General features: G+C 33.7%; 1 protein-coding gene across 4 annotated transcripts in view; it reads left to right on the forward strand.

The window, feature by feature from the left end:
• PTPN12 (protein tyrosine phosphatase non-receptor type 12) overlaps positions 1–27,402 on the forward strand; it is a 79,461-nt gene that overhangs the window by 45,172 nt on the left and 6,887 nt on the right. For 3 of the 4 annotated variants that reach the window (XM_055300985.1, XM_055300984.1, XM_055300982.1), the window contains exons 6-13: positions 2,161–2,232; positions 5,178–5,237; positions 6,455–6,597; positions 9,762–9,828; positions 12,173–12,250; positions 12,379–12,477; positions 16,000–16,088; positions 23,857–24,833. In XM_055300985.1, the coding sequence (XP_055156960.1) occupies positions 2,161–2,232; positions 5,178–5,237; positions 6,455–6,597; positions 9,762–9,828; positions 12,173–12,250; positions 12,379–12,477; positions 16,000–16,088; positions 23,857–24,833 (1,585 nt within the window). The remainder of the gene's footprint in view (positions 1–2,160; positions 2,233–5,177; positions 5,238–6,454; positions 6,598–9,761; positions 9,829–12,172; positions 12,251–12,378; positions 12,478–15,999; positions 16,089–23,856; positions 24,834–27,402) is intronic. The other variant, XM_055300986.1, reaches the window with a different exon arrangement.

Here is a 27,402-nt window from a genome sequence, read left to right on the forward strand (position 1 = left end):
GACCAATTAAGTTTTAATATTGAAGGTGCTAATAGATTTATATATAATAGATATTAAGTAAAACTTAAGTGTGGTCTGACACACATATCAGACTTAGAACAAATTATGTGGTGATTTGAATTTTCCTTATATTAATGTGGTATGTTAAAGTGGAATTTTTAAAAAATCTATTTCACTTATCACCTTACCCAATTCACCTCTAGCAAAAAAGTTGTAAAAATTCTTGTCAAATTTTATTCAGTAAGAGATATATTGCATTAAGCAAGATAGTGCATCTTTTAGTTATGTGGACATTGTAATATATATGTCATCAGAAAATCTTATTTTAACTAATAATTTTTGTCATTCCTCCCTACTAAATCCTTTACCAGTAGTGGAAGTATTAATTAACATTGGGTAGAAAATTAACAGTCTAAGATTAGAAAATACACAAACCAAGAAATTAAGTAATTAAGTTATCTGTTTAAGAATCGACAGGATGTACTTTAGTAACAAATAGTATTCTTAATTGTTTGCATTAGAATATTTCAATTTCATTCTCCTAGTTTTTTTTAAGTTACTGTTAAAGGTTAGGATTTATTCCTCCTTCCATTCTATTAATAAGTTTACTACTTGTATTTCTGTAATAATACTTGATGAAAAAAGGTATTGAATACAGAAATTTTTGAAGCTAAAGATTTTGTGATTCATCTTGACTTAGAATATGACTTAATGGAAAGAACATAGATAATGAAATCAAATAAACCTACACTTTACTATCATTTTGACCATGGTGAAGTGAACTATCTCTCTGAGATTTAGTTTCCTCATCTTTGTAATGAATGATGTTCATAGGTTATGCATGTATGATGTTTAGCACATAGGTTTTGGTGTTGATTGTTTATTAGTTTATACCTGGAATATAAATACCAGTATAGTCCTTAGTTATAACTTATAAAGAGGGACATGTTAGTCCTGCAGCTTTCATTTCTTACTAAATTAAACTCCAATAACTTGTATTTTGCTTGTTTCAAGATTTAAGACTTGACCCAGTAGAAAACCCTCTCTTCAAAAAAAAAAAAAAAAAACCCTAAAAAATAATTTAATTAATTTTATTATCCTCTGTAAACTTTCACTGGGAAATGAGGTGTGTGGTTTTAAGTCTTACTTTGTTGCCCTGTGTGCAGTATTGTCAACTTAGAGATAATTCCAGTCTGTAGGTAATGATTTCACTTACGTGTTTAGACCTGTAAGAATCTGGTAAGAACTGATGCATTTCCCACTGCCAAAGGCTTATTTTAAGCTAGATTGTTAATTACAGGCTTTCATTTTATGGGATCTTGATAAAATTGCATCATTTCTTAGCATCAGAATCACTGTATCGTCTACAAAGTTAGGCATTCACTTAAAGTTTCTAAAATGATGGGGCTTAATATTAGTAACCAGTGAAAGTTGAATGTTCTAAGTCTATACTTGTTAAAAATGGGAAGGTAAGAGGGCAAACTAGTTAAACTTTCTGTAATCTCAAATAAAAGTGGATAATTTAAATAGTACATCATGCTTGTATAGAGTTTTTACCATCAATAGAATATTTGAAAAATATTTTTAGTACTTGCAACAATGGTGCAAAATAAGGATTATTACTCCCATTTTTACAAGAAAAGGAACCTAAGGGTCAATAAAATAGTAACGTTAGGACTTGGAAAATTCTTTTTAAAGCAAGTAGCTTTATCCTATCCACTGTCCACAGATTTTATACCTAACGGGAATTCAGCTAGATATTATAGAGATTGTCATTTTACAAGTATTAGGACTTGCCTGGCAACCCTTTATACTAAATGAACTTTGTTGTGCCAGGCACTTTGTTTTTTTAAAACGGTGTTTCTTTTCTAGAAGAGGATCTTTGGAGTTTACTCTTACTGACCAAGCAGATAGCAATGAACAGCCCAGACACTTACATTAATAAGTTTTTTTATGAGTAATCTTGAAGAGCCAACAGTAGCTTACCTTTAAGGACAGTTGGATAAGTCTAAGTTCTTCTAACACTTTGTCTTACTGATGACAGGTTTTTTTTGTTTTCTGGGAAAAGCAACAAGCTGCACACTAGGACACAAAATATTTGTAAAAGTTCAGGAAAAACTATCATACGAATTACTTACTGACTCTTTTTTTGGACAACAGAAAAAATGTGAACGCTATTGGCCTTTGTATGGAGAAGAACCTATAACATTTGCACCTTTTAAGATTTCTTGTGTAAGTACTTATTTATATGTATGTTATTTAATTGGAAAATTGGGATGCTAAACTGTTGAATAATTATAATATGGTATGAACTCAGTTTTATGAAAGCTAAGCATTCAGTATTTCCATATAAATTGGCACTTAATTATAAAAAATAATAATAGTAATGTTTGGTTTTAGGGGTGCCTGGGTGGTTCAGTCAGGTAGGTGACCAATTCTTGGTTTGGCTAAGTTCATGATCTGAGGATCCTGGAATTGAGCCTCGCATCCAGCTCAATGCTTGGCAGGGGGTCTGCAGGAGGATTCTTTATCTCCATCTCTTTCTGCCTCTCCCCCTGCTTTCTCTCTCTCTCTCTCAAACAAATCTTCAAAAAAAAATGTTGTTTATTTTTATGCTGCTTTTAAATTTAAAAGCTTTGAAAGTTACTTCATAAATGTGTAATTTCCTTTTATTATGTTAATTTTGTGTTAGTCTTTGTATATAAGTTGATAATACATGTTTATGTATATAAGGGTAAACAGAGTAACCTAGCTGTGTGCTTTGAATGATCTATTTGAAAATTAGTATAAAGTTGGGGTCCCTAAGTGGCTCAGTCAGTGGAGCATGTGACTCTTAATCTCAGGGTAATTTCAAACTGATATGTGAAAGACCCTTGATGACTGAAGTATAGTGTATTGTGTTAATGTTTCATATGTTATGCTATCCAGATTTTTAAAAATCATATACAAAGATGTTTTGAGAACTGCTATCCTAGGAGTAAAAATTGATCCTATATGGCAGATAATTTATTATGAAACTTAAATAAATATCTATTTAATAATCTCTGGAAATGAGTTAAATTCTTGTTCTAAAACTAACACAGCAGAAATCTGAGAAAATGAATTAAAAAACAAATAGTGCTTTAACATTGTACAACTAAATGAGTTGAAATTTTTGAAGAGTTGGGCTTTAAGAATAGTAAAACAACATTTAAAATAATGAATAGAAGAAAGAAAGATTATAATTTGGAAAAACATGAATTGACTTTTTGGGGTGATTTTTCATTTTTTTTAAAGATTTTATTCATTTATTCTTGAGACACACAGAGAGAGACAGAGGCAGAGGTAGAGGGAGAAGCAGGCTCCATGCAGGGAGCCCGATGTGGGACTTGATCCCAGGACTGGGATCACGCCCTGAGCCAAAGGCAGACACTTAACTGTTGAGCCACCCAGGCATCCCTGGAGGGAGGACTTCTTAGGAGGAACTCAGTTGCATGTTGCTGCATGTAACCACTTAGACCAGATGTTGGCACACTATGCATAGGTCAGTCTAACCCACTGCCTGTTTTGTAAATATTTACTAGAATACAACCATGACCATTAATGTACACATTGCCTATCACAACAGCAAAGCTGAGTAGACAAAGACTTTTATGGCTTGCAATGCCAGAAATATTTACAATCTACCCTTTTTTAGGCAAGAAAAAGTTAAGCCTAGGTATCCCTGACTTGTTCAGTCAGTAGAACGTATGACTCTTGATCTTAGGGTTTTAAGTTCGAGTGTAGAGATTACTTAAGAAAATAAAATAAAGGGCAGCCTGGGTGGCTCAGCGGTTTAGCGCCGCCTTTGGCCAGGGCGTGATCCTGGAGACATGGGATTGAGTGCCATGTTGGGCTCCCTGCGTGGAGCCTGCTTCTCCCTTTGCCTGTGTCTCTGCCTCTCTCTCTCTATCTCTGTCTCTCATGAATAAATAAAATCTTTAAAAAAAAAATCTTCAAAGAAAAAAGTTAAGTCTTGGAATGGTGTTTTCATCCATACTCCTTTTTTTTTGTTGAAAGTAAAAACATTAAAAAGAAAAAGTAAAAACATAAGTGTCGCCTTTAACGTTATTTGAAAAGTTCAAAATGAACTACTGTGATTTAAAAAATTAAAGCAGGGATCCCTGGGTGGTGCAGCGGATTGGCGCCTGCCTTTGGCCCAGGGCGCGATCCTGGAGACCCGGGATCGAATCCCACATCGGGCTCCCGGTGCATGGAGCCTGCTTCTCCCTCTGCCTATGTCTCTGCCTCTCTCCCTCTCTCTGTGACTATCATAAATAAATAAAAATTTAAAAAAATTAAAAAAAAATAAAAAATTAAAGCAGGAATAATATTGAATCTTCTTTTTATTAAAAAAACAGGTTACCCTGTTCTTGACAGTCGGTGTCCTAGATTATCTGTGGTTTTAACTACAAAGCAGAAAGAACAGTTTCCTAAGGGACAAACCGATATAATGGCTTCATTCTAATACTTTGACAAATGATAATAAGAGACTTTTAAAGTGGTTATATTGTCATCAACCAAAATAATAATTTAGAATTTTATGAGTGCATCTTCTTCCTTCCCAAGTTGGTATTCAGTTAACTGAAAGTTGACTGTTAGGTTAGGAAAAACATAGTTGAAGATGGTAGTAGGTTTTTTGTACTATTATATATTTTTTGTATTATTTCTGTAACAGAATTCTGGGGAAGTTATAAATTTGCAAATATTTTATTGGTGATGGGCTCCTAGTTAAGTAATTGGTTAACAGACACGTCTGGGTTTTGTTTTGTTTTGTTTTTAACTTTAAGTAAAACTTAGTGACTTTTAGAATGGTTTGATGGTTTTTAGTGTAGTTTTATTTTGAGTGGGGAGAGCGGTGGAGAGGTGCTGCTGGGTGGGCAGAGGAAGAGAGAATCTTAAGCAGGTTCCTCCATGCCCATTGTGGAGCCTGTTTTGGATCTTGATCTCACCACCCTGAGCCAAAATCAAGAGTCCAATGCTTAACTGACTGAGCCACCCAGGTGCCCTAGAATGGTTGTTTTTGTAATTATGAGGTATACCTGGAATTTTAATGACTAATTTTATAATGTGGACTTTAAATACAAGGTTATTGTTTGTTTCATTGTGTTTATGTTTTTGTTTCAGTGTTCATACTGACTTACAATGTTTTCCTTTAGGAAGCCGAACAAGCGAGAACAGACTACTTCATTAGGACACTCTTACTTGAATTTCAAAATGTAAGTTTTTCCATTTAGAGATGGTTTCTAAGGATAATTTTTAAAGAGAAGATATATAAATTGTAGCCTGTCTTATCTTGCATAGTTAAGGAAATTTGTTAATTTCATTTATGTAAAATAAGAAGAAAATCAGGGTGTAATGTTTTACTTAGTATTTTGAGCTTTAATTTAAGCTTATCAAATTAGATAAAGTAATATATATTTTACCTTAAAACAATTTTCCTAAATTAAATTTACTATATTTGGAATATTTGGATCTTTGCTACAAATAGTTTTCCTCTATTACAGTAAGCAGATTATTACCTTGTTTACAGAATTACTACTCACTTTTGCTAGTTTACAACTTTTTAGAAACGAACCACCACCAAAGTGAAGTCTTCATTTAGATTATATATTGTTTTCACTTGAGGCCCTTGATTTTAGTGTTTCAGATCTATATAAAATGATAATTTTCTAGGAAGAAATCAAAATCTGATGGACGTTAGAGAATGCTATTGGTTTCTTCCTCAGTCTCTATATTTTGATTATTTTAAAATTTTAAACCGTTTTGAACAATTAATCATGGCCATCAAGTGCATCAGTCTTGCCCAACTATTACATTTGTAAACATACTACACCTCCTACTTTCCTGTTTCTAAGTAGACATAGTTCCAGCACTCTCCATACTTTGAGAACCACTGATATAAAATAAAGAAATGGGTTGGGGTTGGACACGTTTGTTTCTAATTTTCTTTTTCAGTTCAGTTATTATTCTAATAGTCTTCTAATTACCGTAGACTCAAACAGTGCTTATGATGTACTGCTCATCCATTTACTGTGGATTAATTAAAGAATATGCAAAATATAAGGGTTAAAGTGCATGCTTTGGAGGTAAGAGTGCCTGGGTTCAGATCCCACATTTGTTACTTACTGTGAAACATTAGGCAAGTTATTTCATCTTTCTGTCTCAATTTACTTACTTATAAAACGTGGATAGTATTAACAGAACCTTCCTCATAGCATCACATGGAAAATAAATAAGTTGTTATATTTGAAACCCTTAGATCAATACTTAGTATATGAGAGTCAGTAAATGTAGTTATCATTTATTTTTTTTAGGCAGTGTTAAATACCACATAAATATCTTAGAAATGATAGTAAAGTGAGATGTGCTTTTCTGTAGGTTTTAAAATTTGTAGTGTCTTTTCATAATTGCTGAATTTCTGTTATTCTTGAAGGAATCTCGTAGGCTATATCAGTTTCATTATGTGAATTGGCCAGACCATGATGTTCCCACATCATTTGATTCTATTCTGGATATGATAAGCTTAATGAGGAAATATCAAGAGCATGAAGATGTGCCTATTTGTATTCATTGCAGGTAAAAATTTTCCAAATATTTAAGTACTTTGGAATATAAGTGGCATTGTAATATGGGTGATGTATGGTATTTTGAAACCTAATTTTTGGAATTACCAAGTGAGATAAGTCATTATATGGGGTTACCAAATAGTAAAAGTTATCTGAATTCTGAGGCAGTTTTTCTTCTCTTAATTTTTAATTTACATTAGATTCTTCTAAAAGACTTGGAAACACAGTACTTCATAAAACTGCTGTTTCTTTCTCTAAGTGACTTGTATCTGCATTCACATTTGCTATAAAAGGTAAATGAAATTTCTCAGACTCAGAAATGTACTGGTTACTTAAATAGTTCAAAGATTTTTTTAGTGGAGACAGAACACCAATGATAAGCATTACAGTCAGACCTATTGGATAAGAAAAACTATTAGTAGTTGAAAAGGCTGCTTTTTATTTATGGACCAGAAAGGTGATTTGCTATGGGCATGTGGGAGTCAGTTAACAACTTGGTTAATTAAAAAAGTATTTTTCTTCAGTTAATTCAGTGGTTAGTTGACCATTTAATTAAATAGGTGACTGTTTAAGAAGAAAAATCTAATTATAGAAATTGCTTTGACTTTTCTTCACAAGTTAGTCAGAAACATTTGTTCTATCAATGTTGCCCAGTCAGTATATGTAGATCATAAATCCAATTTGATAGGAGAGTTTTCCTTTAAAAAATTAAATAGACCATTTAATATTTTTAAACAACTATAAAATAGTATGTTAACTGTAGTGACTTAGAAAATACCTACATAAAAGGAAGGAAATTGCTCACAATTCTAGTAGAGGTGATCATTTAAAAACTTCAGTATATGTCCTTTCAGTATGTGTGTAGTATTTTTAAAGAATGTTTCCCCATGTAAAATAATCATGTACATTTTTCTTAATCATGTAACTATTCTTTTTACAATGAATTATGACTGCCCTATACTTTATATTTAACTTCCCCATTCTTTGGTATTTACTATCCCTCCTCCATTCTTTTTCATCTATCTTAAAGAATAGTTTAAATGTCTAAGTGGCAGGTGTTCGTCATGAAATTTTTGAGCACATCTGTAATTACTTCATTAGGATAGATATATACACACTGGGTATTATATAAGACTGATGAATCACTGACCTCTACCTTTGAAACTAATAATACATTATATGTTAATTAATTGAATATAAATTTAAGAAAAAATAAGACCGTAACTTAAAAAAAGGATATATATGCAAATGGGATTTCTAAGTGAAAGAACATGAACTTTTTTATGCTTTTAGTACATACTTTAAATTTTGTTATTCATAAAGCTAATGCTAATTATAATTAGTTTATGGGGTGCCCATTTTCCCATACTCTCCTCAATACTGTTATCTTTTTGTTTGATTTAATGCCTGCATGATAGGCAAGAGTTTTGTTTTGTTTTTTTCTTGATGGTTTATATTCTTTTGTGAATTGCTTGTTTGTATACTTTACCAATTATTTTATAGGAGTCATTTATCTCTTAATAATCATGTTATAAATTGTTTATATATATATATTGAGGTTGTACACTTTTAGTCATGTGAAGTAGCATTTTTTTTTTTTTTAAAGACTTTATTTATTTATTCATGAGAGACACAGAGAGGCAGAGACACACAAAGGCAGAGAGAGAAACAGGCTCCATGGAGGGAGCCCGATGCAGGACTCAATCCCAGGATCACGCCCCGGGCCAAAGGCAGGCACTCAGCCACTGAGCCACTCAGGGATCCCAGTAGCATTTTTTTTTTCTTTTTTCTTTTTTAAGTAGCATGGTTTTTAAATAGCTTTTACTCTGCCTATCTTTTGCCACACATAAGTTTTAATTTGTTATGTAGTCAGAGTTGTAAATCTTCATGTATGCTTTCTGTCCACTGAGATGCTTAGAAAGTCCTTTTATAACAGTAGTACATAAACTCCTTTTAAGCATTTTTATAGGTTTTTTGTAAACATTTTTAATCCATCTGGAATTTTTATGATTAAGTTATGAGGTAAGAATCCAGCTTTTGCTCTGGTTAGCCTTACTTCCCTGTATCATTCATTGAACGGTCTGACCTTTCCTCTTTCATGGGAGAATCCACCATTTTGTAGTACTTACATATACTCAATTCTGTTTCTGAATTTTGCATTGTGTTTCATCAGTCTGGTTGTGTAAGTCTTTGTAAAGTCACACTTTAACCAAGTTTTAAATATATGTCATTTGGCCCAGAGTAACTCTTAACTCAGAATTCTGAAAATGTTTTGATGGAAGGAATTGATAAATATATCAGTAGTTAAAAATAGATATTACTTATATTTTTAAAGAGCTTTTTAAAAATCATATTCAATTGCTGATAGATGTAATTTATCAGGAATTGTTAGATGACATGTTTGACAAACTACTGCTATTTCTAAAGGTTTCAAGATGTGCATTAAAATGCTACCCAACTTTTTTTTCTATCTAAAAATTATTTTGAAAAAAAAATTATTCTGGTGAAGACAGTAATGTCTTTAATTACTCAGAGTGATTCTCAGTCCTGAGGTACATGTCTCCTGACTCCCTCCAGTTGAGAAGCAGTTGCTCTAAAGTACTTTTGTCATGTTTTAAAATAAGAAACCTGCAGAATTTCACTTTACATTCTCCAAGTTCTGTTGGTTTTTTAGGAAATGAGAGTGTATCACGCATCTTTGTTGCTCTGGTGAAATCACTGCTAGTGTTCAAACCAGTTTCTAGGGCTTGTGGTATTGCTCATGTTTTTTCTACCTTTTGCAAATTGAAATTATGTATTGTTTCTTCTATACTCTAAGGCACCAGAGCCATTTTGGACATAAAATAAATTCCTCTCTGCAAGTTAACTAAGTTGGCTAGACAAGATTTTCTGAGGTAGAATTAGACTTCCAAAGTTAAAACTCTTAAATAATCTGTGAATCACTTAGGTTTCCTTTGAATCTTGGAAGTTCCCTAAATTAAATAAAAACGAGATATAAATACTAATCTTAAAGGTGTTTGCTGTGTACACACTCTAAATTACAATTTGTTTACTAAAAGAGAATGTTGTCAAATTTCTTAAGTGATTTTTTTTTTTGCATCTGAAAATTAACATGTTCATCTATTTTATAGTTCTTTTATGACAAAAATCAAATTGTCCTTTCAAACTTTATAGTGCAGGCTGTGGAAGAACAGGTGCCATTTGTGCCATAGATTATACATGGAATTTACTAAAAGCTGGGGTAAGAATAATTTTTATATAGCATTATATCCAATTGATCTATTATTTTCCATCTTAATGGCTAATTGCAATAAATTATAGCATGTGTTTCATTTTACATGTTACTTTTTTAGAAGTAGCTTTACTATGTAAGAAAAAAGGTAGTAGAACTGGAAAAAACTATAAATGATGTATATTACTTGAGATAATGCATGAGGCAGCAAAGTAAACAGGTTACCACAATTTGTTTTATGTGAATTGATACCTTACACTAAGAATGTAAAGTCTGGGTTCACTTTTCCAATACAGAATCCTCCTTACCTTTTACATATATTCTAGATATCAATGTAGTCAATTCAATAATGCAAACATTGTATTATAGTGGTTAAGGATGCTGAGTCTGGACCCAAACCGCCCAGGTTAAAATTTAATATTTTATTGGCTGTGGGATTTTGGTCAAATTACTTAATTTTGTTCTGCCTCAATTTTTCAACCAAAAAATGGGGATAATATTAATAATTCATAAGAAATAAATTGACCTTTGTAAAGTTCTTTAGAACTGTGTGTGTCTTGTATCAAGTGCTCAGTTCAGAGTTTTCATTACAACTGTGGGGTTACTGTTGTTACCACCACTACTATTTCCAAGACGTTGTGTTCAGTACTGTGAAAGATATAAAGGTGAATAAAACAGCCCTCATTACAGATTTGAAAAATGTTTCTCAGTGTATGTAGATATGCTTCTTTTGCTAGTTCTATACTATTCATATTCTGTGCTTTAGGGAGAAGTTTTTAATTCCTCATAGCTTTTTTTTTTTAAGATTTATTTATTTATTTATGATAGACAGAGAGAGAGAGAGAGAGAGAGGCAGAGACACAGGCACAGGGAGAAAGAAGCAGGCTCCATGCCCAGAGCCCATTGTGGGACTCGATCCCTGGACTCCAGGATCGCGCCCTGGGCCAAAGGCAGGCGCCAAACTGCTGAGCCACCCAGGGATCCCCTCCTCATAGCTTTTTTAAAAATTATTTTTTTAAAGTAAACACGGTGGCCAACATGGGGCTTGAACTCACAACCCCGAGATCAAGAGTTATATACTCTACTCTGAGCCAGCCAGGTAGACACCTTTATAGTTTTAGAGTATGTTCTGTAAATATGTCCATCTTTATCGTGTGTAAAATAGGATTAATAAAATAGGATTTTTTCCCCTTCTTTCCTCCCTTTGTTCTTTCTCTCCCCCCACCCCCCGCCTTCTTAATATTTTTCAATTTTGCAAGAGAATAGTTAAATTTTAAATTTTCTTCAAAAGCCCTCTGGGGTTAAATTTTATTTTTGTATTCCTCAAAAGTTGTAATCACCTTCTGATACTCAAATTAAAAATTAAAAAATTTTAAATTTTAACAAAATTTAACCAGGCTGCTAACCCATTTTAACATAAAAGTCAAAGATTAAAATTGGGATGGAAAAAGGCATTTAAATAGTAAGCAAAATAAACATCTAGACATTTCAGAAGTTGTGTATTTTGAACATAGTCCTCATTTGATTGCATTTGGCTTAACATATCTATAATCTTTGTCTTAGGTTAGGACTTGATGTAAAAATCTCTTGATGTGTATATTAAGACTCTCAAGCACTAAACCTGGGAATAATTTTTAACTTTGTATCTTTTTTTAGACTCCTTCAGTAAACTTTTACCAGTTTTTTTCCCCTTTTCAGACTGTCCTCTTCCTCTGCTGCAAAAGCGGACCAAGTATCAAATCTGCTCAATGTCTGTGTTACCTATTGTAGTAGTTCTAATTACAGGTGTACCAAAGAATTCTTGAGGATGTTTCAGTCTCCAGAGACGTAGCTGACGAATCTGTATTTTTACCAATTTTCTTAGCTGGTCCTTATGTAGCCAGCCCAGGAAATCAATGGCCTATAGAACGAGTTCTAACTCTTATTATGTTTACAGTCTGATCCCAAGTACCCTTATCTTCTTTCCTCCTCAAATACCTCCCCTTCTTTCAGTTTTAGGCTATATCCACATTGAGCTTAATTCCCCAAATACATTATACATTTAATTTGCTGTGCTTATGTATATTTCCTTCACTTTTCACTCCACACACCAACTAGAGATAGTCACAGCATCTTTATTCCCAGTGTACTTCAATTATATCTTGGCTGGATATTTATTTGTTCACATATCTCACTAGCTTGACTGCTGAGGGTTAAGATTAGCTTTGTATTCATTATGCTAGCAGTAGTGTCTAATGGATGTTAGGTAGTGCTCAATAAATGTTTTTGGTCATCCAGCAGGTAATTTAAGGTCTGTATGAAAAGTTAAAGGTCTATGTGAAAAAGAGTTGATGCATTAAATTCTTTGTTTTAGAAAATACCAGAGGAATTTAATGTATTTAATTTAATACAAGAAATGAGAACACAAAGGCATTCTGCAGTGCAAACTAAGGTATAGTTTTTTTGTTTCATTTTATAAACTGTAGTTTTATAAATGCCTTCTTGTGTTTTTTTTTTTTTTTTCCAAATGTCTTTTCCTTTGTTTATTTTTCCTTGTTTATCATGTCCTCTCCCTAATAGGAGCAGTATGAGCTTGTTCATAGAGCTATCGCCCAGCTGTTTGAAAAACAGCTACAACTATATGAAATTCATGGAGCTCAGAAACTTGCTGATGGAGTGGTAGGTATTCTCGGTCTATTAATTTTAGAAAACTTTTCTTTCTTTTTTGTTTTTTAAGATTTTGTTTTTTTTTAGAGTAATTTCTACACCCAACATGGAACTCAAACTTAACCCCAAGATCAAGAGTCCCATACTCTATCAACTGAGCCAGCCAGGCACCCTGAAAACTTTTACTTTTTACCAAGATTTAATATTTAGCTTTTTAACTGTCATTTGTGTTTTATCTAACAGGAGAATAGCCATGACAATTGTTATTTTTGTTTAACCTCAATTTTGTTAACCCCTTTCCTTCTTCCTGTTTGAATATCTATTGTCATGGATATTTAATGACTAGTACAAGTTAAATAATATTCAGATAGGTCTTATGTCAGAAATCATTACTGTTTCAAGTATAAATTGCTTTTAAGAAAATTAACTGCATTGTTCCATCTTTTCTTCTATCCCTCAAGTAAGTAATTTTAAGTTGATTCTACATGAATTAAATTTTGTTCTTGATCATGATGATGTAAAGTTTTGTAGTTAATTTTGTAAAGGCTTTTTATTTTTTTTATTTTTTTATTTTATTATTATTATTTTTTTTGTACAGGCTTTTTAATTAGAAATATAGTGCTACAATGAAGTCCCTTTTTGGCATGTGTTTAGTTCAATGTCATTTTAGCCTTAAAAGATCTTATTGGACATTTACACTTTTGACCTGACAGAAATACTTTATTCTCATAGAGTTCTCATTTCTGTCGCTGTTTTGTAACTAATTCTTTTATTTGCTGTCTTTATGTAATCATCTTGTCCTTGAAGGAATTGGGCTGTTTTTTTGGTAAAATTTCTTTACATTTTTATCCCTGAACCTAAGATAGCCATCACATGATAAATCAACTTAGACTCAATAATTAAAGTGAAGAAGTAAGTTGTAAAATGTATAACCTTTTTCCCCCTTTCTAACTTCACATTGTTTTTGGCATTTTTCCAGACTATTTGAAATTTTTTGGTTTTGTAAGTGGTAACAATTTCTTGTTACCCAATGCTGATCTCAGTATCTTAAAATAATCTAATACTGACCCATGAGTTTAGCGTTAGCTAAGTAGCTGTAGTAGTAGTTCTTTTAGTAGCCAAGTGATTATTGCTGATTTTTAAGATTAATACATGTGACCTCTTTTTTATTTCCTATATTAACATAGGCCTTACATGTTGCTATCTCTTTTTCCCTGTAGTTTATTTCTTTTAAAGGTTTATTTCTTTATGAGAGAGAGAGAACCTGAGCAGGGGCAGAGGGAGAAACAGGCTCCTTGCTGAACAGGAAGCCTGATGTGGGACCCCGAGATCATGACCTGAGCTGAGGCAGACATTTAATCAATTGAGCCACCCAGGCACCTTTTTCCCTTTAGTTTAATTAAAACCTGTTATAATCTGTGCTGAATGTAGCCAAATATCCTATAATATAGGATGGAATGCTTTATATATTTTGTATAATGTTATTTAAATTGACATTCAGTTGATGCTTCAGAGAGGTAAATAGTTTTTTTCTTTAATCCTTTAAGCAAATATTTGTTGTTTTTAAAAATTCAAGACTAGTTTCAAAATTAAAGCTTCTATACTTCAGAAATGTAGATATTTTAGACTACCATTTCCTTGGTATATACAAGTGAAAAATACTCTAACCATTACATTTTTCAAATGTATAGAAAATTTTTATTTTATTTTTTTATTGAGATATAATTAACATCATATTATATTGGATTCAGGTACAGCATAGTGATTTGATATTTGTGTATGTTGTGAAATGATCGTCACAGTCTAGTTAACATCCATTACCACAAATTGGTATAATTTTTTTTTCTTATTATGAGAACTTTCAGGATTTACTCTCTTAATGAACTTTGAAATATGTACTACAGTATTATTAAGTATAGTCACCATGCTGCACATTATATCCCATGACTTTTTAATTTTATAACTGGACGTTTGCATTGTTTGACCCCCTTTTCCCATTTCAATCACCTCCCACCCCCCATCTTTGGCAAGCACCAATCTGTTCTTTATATCCATGATTTAGTTTTTTGTTTATTTGTTTCTAGATTCCACATATGATTGAGATCATACGGTATTTGTCTTTCTCTTTCTGACTTGTTTCACTTAGTATAATGCCCTCAACGTCCATCCATGTTGTTGCAAATGGGAAGATTTCCTTTGTGTGTATATGTCACATTTTGCTTATCAGTTCTTTCATCAATGGACATTTGGGTGGCTTTCATGTCTTGGCTCTTGTAAATAAGGTTGCAGTGAACATGGTGGTGCATATATCTTTTTGGTTTGTGTTTTCACTTCCTTTGGATAAATACCCAGAAGTGGGATTCTTGGATCGTATGGTAGTGTTTTGTCTTGTTTTGTTTTGTTTTGTTTTGAATTTTTTGAGGAACCTCCACATTGTTTCCATATTGCTGCACTTAGTTTACATTCCCACCAACAGTGCATGATGGTTTCCTTTTCTCCACATCTTCTCTAACACGTTATTTTTTGTCTTTTTTTTTTTCAGGCAAACTAGATTTTATTTTTTTATAAATTTACTTTTATTGGTGTTCAATTTGCCAACATATAGAATAACACCCAGTGCTCATCCCATCAAGTGCCGAGAAGCAGACTTCCCACTGAGTAGGGATCCCAATGTGGGGCTCAATCCCAGGACTCTGGTATCATGACCTGAGCTGAAGGCAAATGCCTAACTAACTGAGCCATCCAGGCGCCCCAACAACCTAAGATTCTTATAACTGTAATGACTCTAGAAACATCAATGTTAATATTACTGGCCCCCTTGAGACCAGCAAGAACAAAGATATACCTAGATGGGCTCTCTGCCTTTTGGAGGGTTATTTGGCTAGGGAGTGATATAAGGGCTATATATGCTAATGGAGCAGGGCACACCATGGTGATAAAGGGTAGGGCAAAGAATGATTAAAATGAGATCTGGAACCTGTTTAAAAGTACTAGATAGCAATAGGAATCCCAGAAAAGATTGGGAAAATTAAAAGATATAAGCCTTATTTTATTGGCTTTTTTTCTTCCCTGTACATGTTAAGATTCTGCTGGTAGTAATGCCTGAAATAAAGCTGTATCTTCTTTTATCTTTATTTTCTTGGGAAATCTGTTTCTTTACAGTAGCATTTGAAATGTGTTGAAATGCCATGTGCACAATTGAATGTTCAGTAACTGGAAATAGACTGGGTTTAAGTTGATTTATTTATTTTTTTTTTAGTAATCTCTACACCCAATGGGGGCCTCAAACTCATGACTCTGAGATCAAGAGTCACATGTTCTTTTGACTGAGCCAGCCAGGTGCCCTAGACTATTTTTTGATATTAAGCTCTCTCATTGGCCCTTTCAGCCTAAAATATAGAGAATATAAAACCCGTTTTGTTATTTGGGACAATTGGCATTATTTTAAAATTTCAAAAGCCTAGAAACAGTTTATGTGAAACATGAAAAATTATTTTTCTTCTGACTTTAATGAAGCATTTTTTCCCCCCTCAGCAGAATGAAATTAACACTGAAAATATGGTCAGCTCCATAGATCCTGATAAACAAGATTCTCCTCCTCCAAAACCACCAAGGACCCGCAGGTATTGTACGTCACAGTTTCTTTGAAAGGTTATTTTTATTTTACTCACTGTTAATTAAAACAAAACCTGAATATTTCCAAGTTAGTTTTGTAACTTTTATCATTCTTTTGTTTAGGGAATAGCATGCGAATGCAACTAATTTGTTACTGGTATACTAATAATTCTGTTTAACTTATGGTAAAATCTCAGTAGTATACTGTACCAGAATCGTGAACGTAACAGAACTGACAATAGCTCATATTTTGGTATGTGGTACAATTAAAATTTTAAATATTCTAAAGATTCAATTTTTGCATAATGACTTAAGTAATATTTGATTGTCAAAAATTGTATGCACATTGAAGAAATTAATAACATTACTAGCAAAAATGAGTTTCAGCACTTTATTACTTTTATATCAAGCTCATTTATAATAAAGTCAAGATATATTCTTGTGCTCCTTTCTTAATTTCTTTTTTCTCTTAGGGTAGCTGCTAGGTCAGTTATATGGTGGTATAGAAAGAATATAGATACAATCAGAAAGTTTCAGTTTCAAGTTTTTTTCAGCCATTTAGCTGAAAGGCTAAATGCTTTGAGGTTGTGATTAAGTCACTTCACTTATTTGACGGTTGGTTTTGGGTTTTTTGTTTGTTTACGTATTGTTCTATGGATGAAATGAAATGAACTATGTGAAAATACTGCATATAGGACTTGGCACACGTGTTAGATTTCCATTACATGTTAATTTTCCCATTAGAATGTGGAATTAAAATGGTGTTAATTGAATTATTTTTAAACGGAGGCACAGTAGAACATCTGTAATAATAAACTATTAGAATGATTTACACAGGGTCTTGTCTTGAGCAAAGATCTGCCCAAAGGGATTGATTGGCCTTACATCAAAGTAGGACTTATTTTATATATGATTCACCAATTATTTTTTTCCCTTAAATGTGTGATAGAAATTGTCTAAAGTTGAATGGGGTTCAGCCTTCTCCTTGAGATGCTATACCTTAATGAGATTATTCCTCTTTATAAAAGAAAAGCCTCCAATTTCCTTTGATAACTAAGGCAAGATATGATAGCTACTGTAGTCTCTGGAATGCTTTTGTGTGCTTCTCTAAGAAACCCAAAGATGGGTTTGCGTGTCAGCATTTAAATGCTCGGGATGTTAACTATGCACTAACAAAACTTCCCAGAAGTTGTTTCTTGTTTGATTTACACTTTGGTATCTATTCTGAAATTGGGATTTTAGCCTTCTATGGAAGCTATCCAGTTAAAATCTTTAAGGTTTTAGTTCTCTAACTTCTTTGTTCCACATATGAGTTTGTGGGACTGTAAAAGAAACTGTACTGGCTATAAATATAAAGGTGATAAATCAAGAAATATTTTTGCCACCCTAATATCTTTTAATCTGGTTTTTGAGATTGAGCCAGTGTAGAGGTTCTCAGAGTGTACATTGATGTTTGTGTTGTACATGGTCATGTATTTCCAACAACAAATAGTGGTATCTACCTAATTTTGAAGAGAAAAAAATGAATAGAATGTTCTGAATTTTAAGTCTTTCTCATCTGCCTTTTTGAAAATTTGAATCTTCTTCTTTAATAAACAAAAAGATAATAAAGAAGTAGCAAATGAATATTAACAGAAAAATGTTCATTCAGTTTAAGACAGGATTTTATTTAGGGATATGTGCTCAAATTTTTATATTTCTGTGATTTTATATTACATTCTGAGGCCATCTTTTTTATCATGCAATAGAGTTAAATTGCAGAATTTCATTACGTTCCACAAAGTATACTCTGTGAGTTCTTGGTTGAGATGAGTTTTAGAACTACTGTAAATTAACTAAAAATAAAATCATGACAGCCCTGTGATTGATAAAAAGTAAAAATGGTACACATTGTTTTTCAGTATGGCTGTGGTAAGCAAATACATGAATTGGTTGTTTTCAGTACATGTTTTTGGAGAAAGATCTAGAGATTGTATTAGATTTAATCAGTCATATAATTCTGGTTTATACAAACTGGTTTATACAATACTCTTATTGCAGATTTTGAATAGCAGATTTCATTTTCCATTTTCATTATGTGTTTTGTTAAACTAATACAGTTCTTGATGTTTTTTCACTAACACCAGCACTCTGGAAGTATACCTTGTTAGGTTCTATAAATTGTCAACAAATTTACTGCAGAGATACAAATGGGTATGTGCTATAGTAATACTAGAGACAGTGACAGTATACTGGATATTTTTACCTAACGCCTCTCAATTCAGACAGTTTTAAGTAGGAATGGTATTGGAAGGAAGATGGAATGTACTTCTTTTTTTTTTTTTTAAAGATTTTATTTATTCATGAGACACACACACAGAGAGAGAGAGAGAGAGAGAGAGAGGCAGAGACATAGGCAGAGGGAGAAGCAGGCTCCAGGCAGGGGATCCTGATGTGGGACTTGATCCTGGGACTCCAGGATCACGCCCTGGGCCGAAGGCAGGCGCCAAACTGCTTAGCCACCCAGGGATCCCCGGAATGTAGTTCTGTTTCAGACATTTTGATATGTAGGCTGGAAGTAAAGACTTATTGAGGGTTTGGTATATAGAAGACTTGGGCAGGAATAAAGTCTTTCAGATTCTGGACATTTAACAAAGTTCTAAGGAGGTAACCCTGATAAGCACCATAATTTGTGAGGAACAGACCAAAAAAGAAAGCTGTAAAAAAAGAAAACCACCAACAGATAAAGTAAAACCAGGAAACCGTAGCATTCTATAAGCCATAAAGGTGTTTCATATCTGGCAGAAATACAGGAATATCAACTTCTTTAAAGGTTCCCTGGGAGAATGAACTGGACTTGCAGACATCGATGGCTCATAGCATATCCTGAATAGATGAGGGTATTTGTGGGGTCAAAACAAGGAGTTAAGATCTGCTCACTTGGAGGCTTTTGAAGTTACCTCATTTGGGGAGTTCTCATCTAGCAAAGAATCTGGTAGGATTTTGGTGACCAAGGACTCTAAAAAAATGGCAAGTAGAAAATGAGGTGATGGGAGAAATCCATATCTCACACGACAGTTATTATTCTACTCCACTGTTTTTCTGTTTATAAAATAAATCTTGGTTCTTTTTGAAATGTTATTTTCCTTTTGTTGATTTTTAAAAAATCAATTACATTAAACCCAAATATATTGCTTTAAAGTGGTTAATTTTTAAGAAAGGAGCAAAGTGATAGTGTAACAGTAGGAAATGGTCCTATAGACCAGCCAAATAAGAAGAGAAATGATTAGAAGAGTTGCCTTTCAGAATATTAAATCCCTGGAAATAACCTTATATAGAAAGTAGAACCTTAGGTAGAAATATACTCATTTGTATTATTGAAAAAAGTTTTCTTGGTTGGAAAAGCTAAATGTAATTTAGTTTTATCAATGATATATAAAATACCATTTCTTTTCAGATTTCACGTAATTTTCATCAGAATACTAAAGGAATCTTTTCTGAACTTGACAATACAATGTGAAGGTTCATTTGGATGAGTAAAGAGACAGAAATATCAAAACTTGGGATGAAAATAGTGATAAGTGAGGACCAACTCTTTTATTTTATTTATTTATTTATTTTTTTTAAAAAAAGATTTTATATTTATTTATTTATTTATTCATTCATTCATTCATTCATTCATTCATTCATTCATTCATTCATTCATTCATTCATAGAGATGCAGAGAGAGAGAGAGGCAGAGACAAAGGCAGAGGGAGAAGCAGGCTCCATGCAGAGTGCCTGACCTGGGACTCAAATCACGGGACTCCAGGATCATGCCCTGGGCTGCAGGCGGCGTTAAACCACTGCACCACTGGGGCTGCCCGGACCAACTCTTTTAAAACTATAATATTTAAAATAGTTTATCAGGGATCCCTGGGTGGCGCAGCGGTTTGGCGCCTGCCTTTGGCCCAGGGCGCGATCCTGGAGACCCGGGATCGAATCCCACATCGGGCTCCCGGTGCATGGAGCCTGCTTCTCCCTCTGCCTGTGTCTCTGCCTCTCTCTCTCTGTGACTATCATAAATAAATAAAAAATCAAAAAAAAATTTAAAATAGTTTATCAGTGATAATAAAATAGTCTGTCAGTGATATAAGCTTTTAGGTTCTTTCTGATTCTTAATGTTCTACAATCTCATCATGGAACTTTCAAAATCCATTGTCATGTAATTTTTTTAATCCATTACGTTGGCAATTTTCTTTTTTATTTATTTAACTTAATTGCCAGTTAATGGAGTTGAATAAACAGCTAGGGAATAGATCCTGTTAGGAATTAATACATACCAAATAGGGAGAGAAAGAAAAGGGTTATTTATTTATTAAGTCAGAATATAATGTTAGTAACCATCTGAAGAAGAATATATTTAGATCCTTATATCAAATATCAAAGCAAGCTTCAGATAATGAAGAAAGTCAAATTATTAAAACAAAATATAATATTTGGCAAACTTTTATAGGAGGGGGATATCCTAGAAGGGATAAAGGAAATTACAAAGGACAAAATTGATCTATGTGACTAAAACTTTTAAGTTCTAATTGAATTATTCATTCCTAATTGGCACCCTTTAAGATAAATAAGGGGAGATTTTGGCAAAATACAATTTTGGCAAAATGGAAAGTTATGCATCCTTACTGTAATTCTCTGATTCTTGTGTTGGTTTCTTTTTACTGTTAGAAATACTTTTGATCCCTGGCATAATTTTAAAAGTTATTGATAAACAGTCACAATATTTAATAAAACCAAGAAATAAAGGATAAACATAAGTAGAACATTGTTCTTAACTCCAAAGTTTAAGCAATATAGGATATACTCCTGTTTTGGTTTAAAAAAAGTAATCATTTGCATTGTTTTAACATCTATGTATGTTTTCTCATATTCCTTTTTTGTTGTCTATTCTATAGATAGTGATAAGTGATGTCACAAACTCATTGATTTTTACCGTGATTTTGATTACAGGGATATTAACATAGCTGCTTTCCAGAAGAATTGACCTGCATAGGCTAGCAAAATTCAGCTGAGAACACAAATCTCTTATCTTCCAGTCCAATAATGCTTTTTGTCATTATATGCTATTACCTCCCTAGAAAAAAGGAGAATAGTGAAGGTTTTTGTGTTTAAGTGTTAGGTTCTAATTTTTTGGTTGCCATTTCCTTCACTTCCTTTTTTTTTTTTTCATTTCCTTCACTTCCATACTCTTTCCACCCCATATGCAATTTAGCCTAAATTATTATAAGAAAAGTAATTTCTGGTTTTTAAATAAAACATCAATTTGAAAAAAAATTATAGTCACTTGTTTTAAGACTTTATCAAAGAATGTAAAATTTTTTATTATAAAGTTCACATCTTTGTGTTGAAATGATGGGCCTTCAGAATATAGCTTCAATCTACTTTTATAGCCTTATTTTTCATTATTTCTCCGAACTGTTGTATTCATTGTTCTGTCTTCTTCTGACACTGGTACAACGCTTATTACTATGTGGTAGGTCCTGAATATTTTGCTTTGTTTTTAAGAAGGGAAAAATAAGCCTTCTTCCAAAGAGATCAGATTAAAACCAATACTTGCAGTAAGAATTACCCAAGTCATATGTCTATCAGTGGAATTTTTTTTACATCAGAATAGTAAAAAAAAAAAGGAGTATTAGACATTATAGTGGAAAATCTGTATGTAGTGTGTGTGTGTATGTATATATGTGTATATATATATATGCTTTTTTCAAATATATATGCTTTGACTTTCTTTAATTTATATATATATAAATATATATATAGCACATACCATATGTAACGCATACATATATATGTGCTTTTTTCAAGTGTGTGTGTATATATATATATATATACACACATATACACTTTGACTTTCTCTAATATATATATATGTATGTATGTATGTATGTATTTGTGTGTGTGCATTGGGCTCCCTGCCTGGTGGGGAATCTACTTCTCCCTCCCCCCTACTCATAATCTCTCTTTCTCTCAAATACATAGTAAAATCTTTAAAAAAAAATAAGTTAAATAAATTAAAAAGAAAATTGCCAACATAGTGGATAAAAAAAATTACATGACAATGGATTTTGAAAGTTCCATGATGAGATTTTAGGACATCAAGAATCAGAAAGAACCTAAAAGGCTCTAAGAAAGAGAGAAAAAAAAAAAACAGTTCCCATTTAAAGGAGCAGGAATCAGATTATAAAATTGTGAAGGAGGGGTGCATGGCTGGCTCAGTTGGAAGAGCATGTGACTTCTTGATCTCAGGGTCATGAGTTTGATCAGCCCCACGTTGGATATAGAGATTACCCCCATCCAAAAAAAAAAAAGAAAACCACTTAAAATTATGAAGGAAAATTATTTTTCATCTAGAATTCTTATCTTTTCAAAAAATCGGTAACTTGAAAATATAATATTCAAATATACAAAAGCCTCAAGAAATTTGCCTCCTATATACAGATTTTTTTTTTTTTTTTTTTTTTTTTTTTTTTAAGAATTTGTTTTTTTGGGCAGCCCCGGTGGCTCAGCGGTTTAGCGCCACCTTCGGCCCAGGGTGTGATCCTGGAGACCTGGGATGGAGTCCCACGTCGGGCTCCCTGCAGGGAGCCTGCTTCTCCCTTTGCCTGGGTCTCTGCCCCCCCCCTCTCTCTCTGTGTGTCTCTTATGAATAAATAAATAAAATCTTAAAAAAAATTTTGTTTTTTTATTTGAGAGAGAAAGTGGTAAAAGATCAGGGGTGGGGAGGGGCAGAAGGAGAGGGATAAGCATACTCCTCACTGAGCCGAGGGCCTGATGTGGGGCTCGATTGCAGGGCCCTGGGATCATGACTGTGCCAAAGGCAGATGCTTAACTGACTGGGCCACCCAGGCGCCCCTGTCTCCTGTATAGTTCTTAAGAAGCAACAGAAGAATATAATTAGGGAAAGTTAAGATGGGACCTAGAAAACTGGAGAGTCTGACACAGGAGAGAATGTTAGTTCTATGGTGGCCTAGGTAGTCACTGGTACATACTGGAGTAGGAAGCCCAAGAATCTAAGAGGGACACCTGTGGTATTGATGATTATCTAGTCTGCTTGATTAACCATTTGAGAGGAAGTACACAAATCTGTATGAACGTTTGAAGAAGAGACGCCTGGGTGGCTCAGTAGTGGAGCATCTGCCTTCGGCTCAGGGCATGATCCTGGGGCCCAGGATCGAGTCCCATAATGGGCTCCTTGTGGGGAGCCTGCTACTCCCTCTGCCTAGGTCTCTGCTTCTCTCTCTGTCTCTCATGAATGAATGAATGAATGAATAGAATCTTTTTTTTAAAAAAAAGAAAGTCTGAAGAAGGGCAGAGTTACTGATGATATAGAGAACTAAGCCATCTGAAACCCAAGGCAATTTTAGAGAAAAACAAGAAGTTCTATAAGAAAATATAGGAAATCATGTTGTCTTGGTTGAGAATAATATCTATAGTCATAAGATTGAACTAGCTAAGTGTTACAATATAACAGTATTGAGAAGACAAAAGATACATAGTAGGAAGACAATGGAGAACCTTGAAGTAGATCAAGAAATAACAATTTGTGCATTTTGAAATATTTTAAATAATGGAGGTGAATCTTAGAAGCAGCTATTTAAGAAGGTTAAAAGTTGATGTCCCTGGAAAGCTGAAGGGCTATAAACAGTGTACTTGTATTGCTTTATTAAACATTAAATTTTGACAGTTTACAATTCTTTATTCATAAAAGGATGAACATTCTTATGATGCCCTTTTCTTAATGTTTTTCAGTTGCCTTGTAGAAGGGGATGCCAAGGAAGAAATACTTCAGCCACCGGAACCTCATCCAGTACCACCCATCTTGACACCTTCTCCCCCTTCAGCTTTTCCAACAGTCACAACTGTGTGGCAGGACAATGACAGATACCATCCAAAGCCAGTGTTGCACATGGTTTCATCAGAACAACATTCAACAGACCTCAACAGAAACTACAACAAGTCAGCAGAACTTCCGGGGAAAAATGAATCAACTATTGAACAGATGGATAAAAAACTGGAGCGAAATTTAAGTTTTGAGATTAAGAAGGTCCCCCTCCAAGAGGGACCAAAAAGTTTTGATGGGAACACACTTTTGAATAGGGGACATGCCATTAAAATTAAATCGACTCCACCTTGTATAAGTGATAAAATCTCTAAGTTACAGGAATTGAGTTCAGGGGATCTAAAAGTTGATGATGTTTCTCAGAATTCTTGCGTAGACTGCAGTGCAACACAGTCAAATAAAATTCCACTTACTCCACCGGAAGAATCACAGAAGAATTCAGGCACACCTCCACGGCCAGACCGCTTGCCTCTTGATGAGAAAGGACATGTAACATGGTCATTTCATGGACCTGAAAATACTCTCCCCAGGCCTGATTCATCTGAAGGCAAACCTTCAGATATCCCATGTCAAGCAATGAAAACTGTGAGTCTAACACCAAGCCCCACAACACCAGTTGAAACCCATGATCTTGCAGATCATCATAACAGTTCGCCTCTATTCAGAGCACCCCTCAGTTTTACTAATCCTCTTCACTCTGATGATTCGGACTCAGATGAAAGGAACTCTGATGGTGCTGAGACCAAGAATAAAACTAATATTTCAACAGCAAGTGCCACAGTTTCTGGTGCCACTAGTACTGAAAGCATTTCTACAAGGAAAGTATTGCCAATGTCCATTGCTAGACATGATATAGCAGGAACAATACATTCAGGTGCTGAAAAAGGTAATAACAGTATCTAACACTTGAATATTTTTACTGTGTGCCAGTTACTGTGTTAAGCATTCTTCTATATTAATTATGTTTTATTCCATATTTTGCTCTAGTACCTACAGCAAAATTTCATTTTTTAAAAGTCAGCTTCTATTTGTTACCTTAATTTGGTTATTAATTGCATTGCTAGGTTTTGTGTTTCCCAAGTATTTCAGTTGTAACTGAAAATTTTTGTGCTTTTATTTTTTTCCTCCTGTGCTACAGTTTTTAGTATTTTATGTAGGTCAAAGATTTAACTGACTGAAAATCAGAAATAATTTAGGGAAGATAGAATTGCTTAAAGTAACAATTTAATTTTATCTATGTTTATCACAGACTTTAGTTCATCATCTTTTTTATGTTTTACCTACAGAATACCTTTTAAAAAATTCCCTTCACAAAATTCTTGCAAATGAGGCTACTTTTAGCTCTTGAGAGTAACCAAAAAGCAAAATTCCAACTACTCAGCAGAATATGGGAAATCTAATTCAGTCAATAGTGAACAGGGTATATCTATCCTCCTTATGTAAGTCATTGATACTATTAATTAATGACTCTCTTTTTAAAACTGTCTTAGCTTTTCAAGGTAATGTGTGCACTTGGTTCCCAAGTTGAATTATTTGTTGTTGGATCTACTGAGATAATTCTGGCTGCCTTCTTAAATAGGCCATAAGTTGAGAGCAAATGTAATAAATGTGAAATCAGTTACTGGTAGATTGACTATCAATGGTCATTTACTTGTCATTGAACTTTGGTCGTCACCTACATAGGCTGGTATTTACAAAGTGCAGGCAGTGTAAGTACCGTGAACTTGAAAGATGACTTTCTTTTTCTATTTCTGACCTAATGAGTACTATCTGTACTGTGATGCCTTTATTCTCCCCAACTCACACATACTGTGTTTTTTAATCTTGAGAATGTATTTGATAGAGTAGGTGAGAATCCAAGGTCGTTTCTTAAATTTACAGAATTTTCTGTAGTCTTTTTTTTGTGTGTGTGTGTGTGTGTGTGTGTGTGTGTGTGTGTTTAATTCAAGAGAGAGAGAGAGGAAGGGGGTAAGGGAAAAGCCAAGGGAGAGGGAGAAGCAAACCACCCTGAGCACAGAGCCCAGTGGAGGCTCAGTCTCAGGACCCAAGCTAAAATCAAGAGTCAGACACTTAACTGACTGAGCCACCCAGGCAACCGTCTTTTGGATCGTCGTACGATAATGGTTACCACAATAAATACTACTTTACCAGTTTGCTATAATTTAAATTTGTTAATATCTTTTTTCTTCTTCCACTTCAGAATTTGGAAAATAATAGCCAGGTTGTAACTAACACAAGGAAATGTGCTGACAAACTTTCATTTTGGGCTTTTGTAGGATATCAGGCATGCATCTTGTACCTGGGAAATTTATTTCTCTAAACCATTAGTAGAAATAGAATTTGGTGTGAGGGCAGGAAGGATAGATGAAAGTTACTGCTACGGGACTAATCTTCTGGTGGTGACAGTATTTCTTTAAAATACAAAATGCTATGTAAGGATAGTTGAAGTCTTCCTGCTGTAAACCAGCTCACTTCTGTTCTCTTCATTTTATTTGTATGTCAAAGCAAAGATAGCTGTAAATGTGATTTCTGGTTTCTTTTTGCCCTATTCTAACTATGCTAAATGAGTTTGGTATTAACTGAAAAAATTTTCCTGTTTAAGTGCTCTGTGCTGCAACGTGATTACAAGCAATTCTAATTTAATGTTTATTTACTTTGTTAGATGAACCACTGGCATAAGAATTAGGTTTTTGTTTGCTTGTTTTAAAACTTGTTAGGGAGTTAAACAGAATAATTTTGTTTTGATACTTAAAACAACCTTTGCATTAAGTTAACTTCCTGGCTATGAATTCCGATTTTAATATTGACTCAGGCCTCTGGAAAGATTTCTCAAACATGGCTACACTGAGTCCCCATTCAGTGTATGATTTGCAAAAGCCTGTGTAAAATGTCCAGTCTTTGATTGGATAACCTCTAAAAACAGAAGTTTATAACATAGGAAAGGCAATCTAGAGTTCCAAGGAAAACCAGAGCTGAGAAGCAAGAGCCACAGTTAGAAAATAAAAGTCTTTAAGAATAAAGACTGTCATGGGAAAAAGAAGTATAGAGTTTCTGAAAGATACCTGATATTTAATATAAACTAAGCAGGACTGTCCTTCCTGATCGAACTGGCACCACAATGCAAGATTATGCATCCCTTCCTTCCAACAGCCGCCTCTTGAGTTGTGAGCTGTTATAAGAGCAAGGGGAAGAATGGTGATGGCTCTGGTTATTACCACTGGATAAGGTGGATTGTTCTTCAGTGGCTTAACTTCATATGCAAGAGAGAGTTCCAGTACTAGTGATAGACACATAAAGTCATGGACTGGAATTCTTTTCTCAGCAGGACCCAGAGGCTATATTTTCTTGGGTCTTTAGCTAAATAATGTAGGAAGGACATGAGCAGTCATACCTGGCTTATGCTAGTTGAAAACTGAAAAGGCTTTATTGATTTTCAGTCTCTTTAATGCACAGCC

This window comes from Nyctereutes procyonoides, unplaced genomic scaffold (assembly GCF_905146905.1).
Source record: "Nyctereutes procyonoides isolate TBG_1078 unplaced genomic scaffold, NYPRO_anot_genome, whole genome shotgun sequence".
Taxonomy (NCBI): Eukaryota; Metazoa; Chordata; class Mammalia; order Carnivora; family Canidae; genus Nyctereutes; species Nyctereutes procyonoides.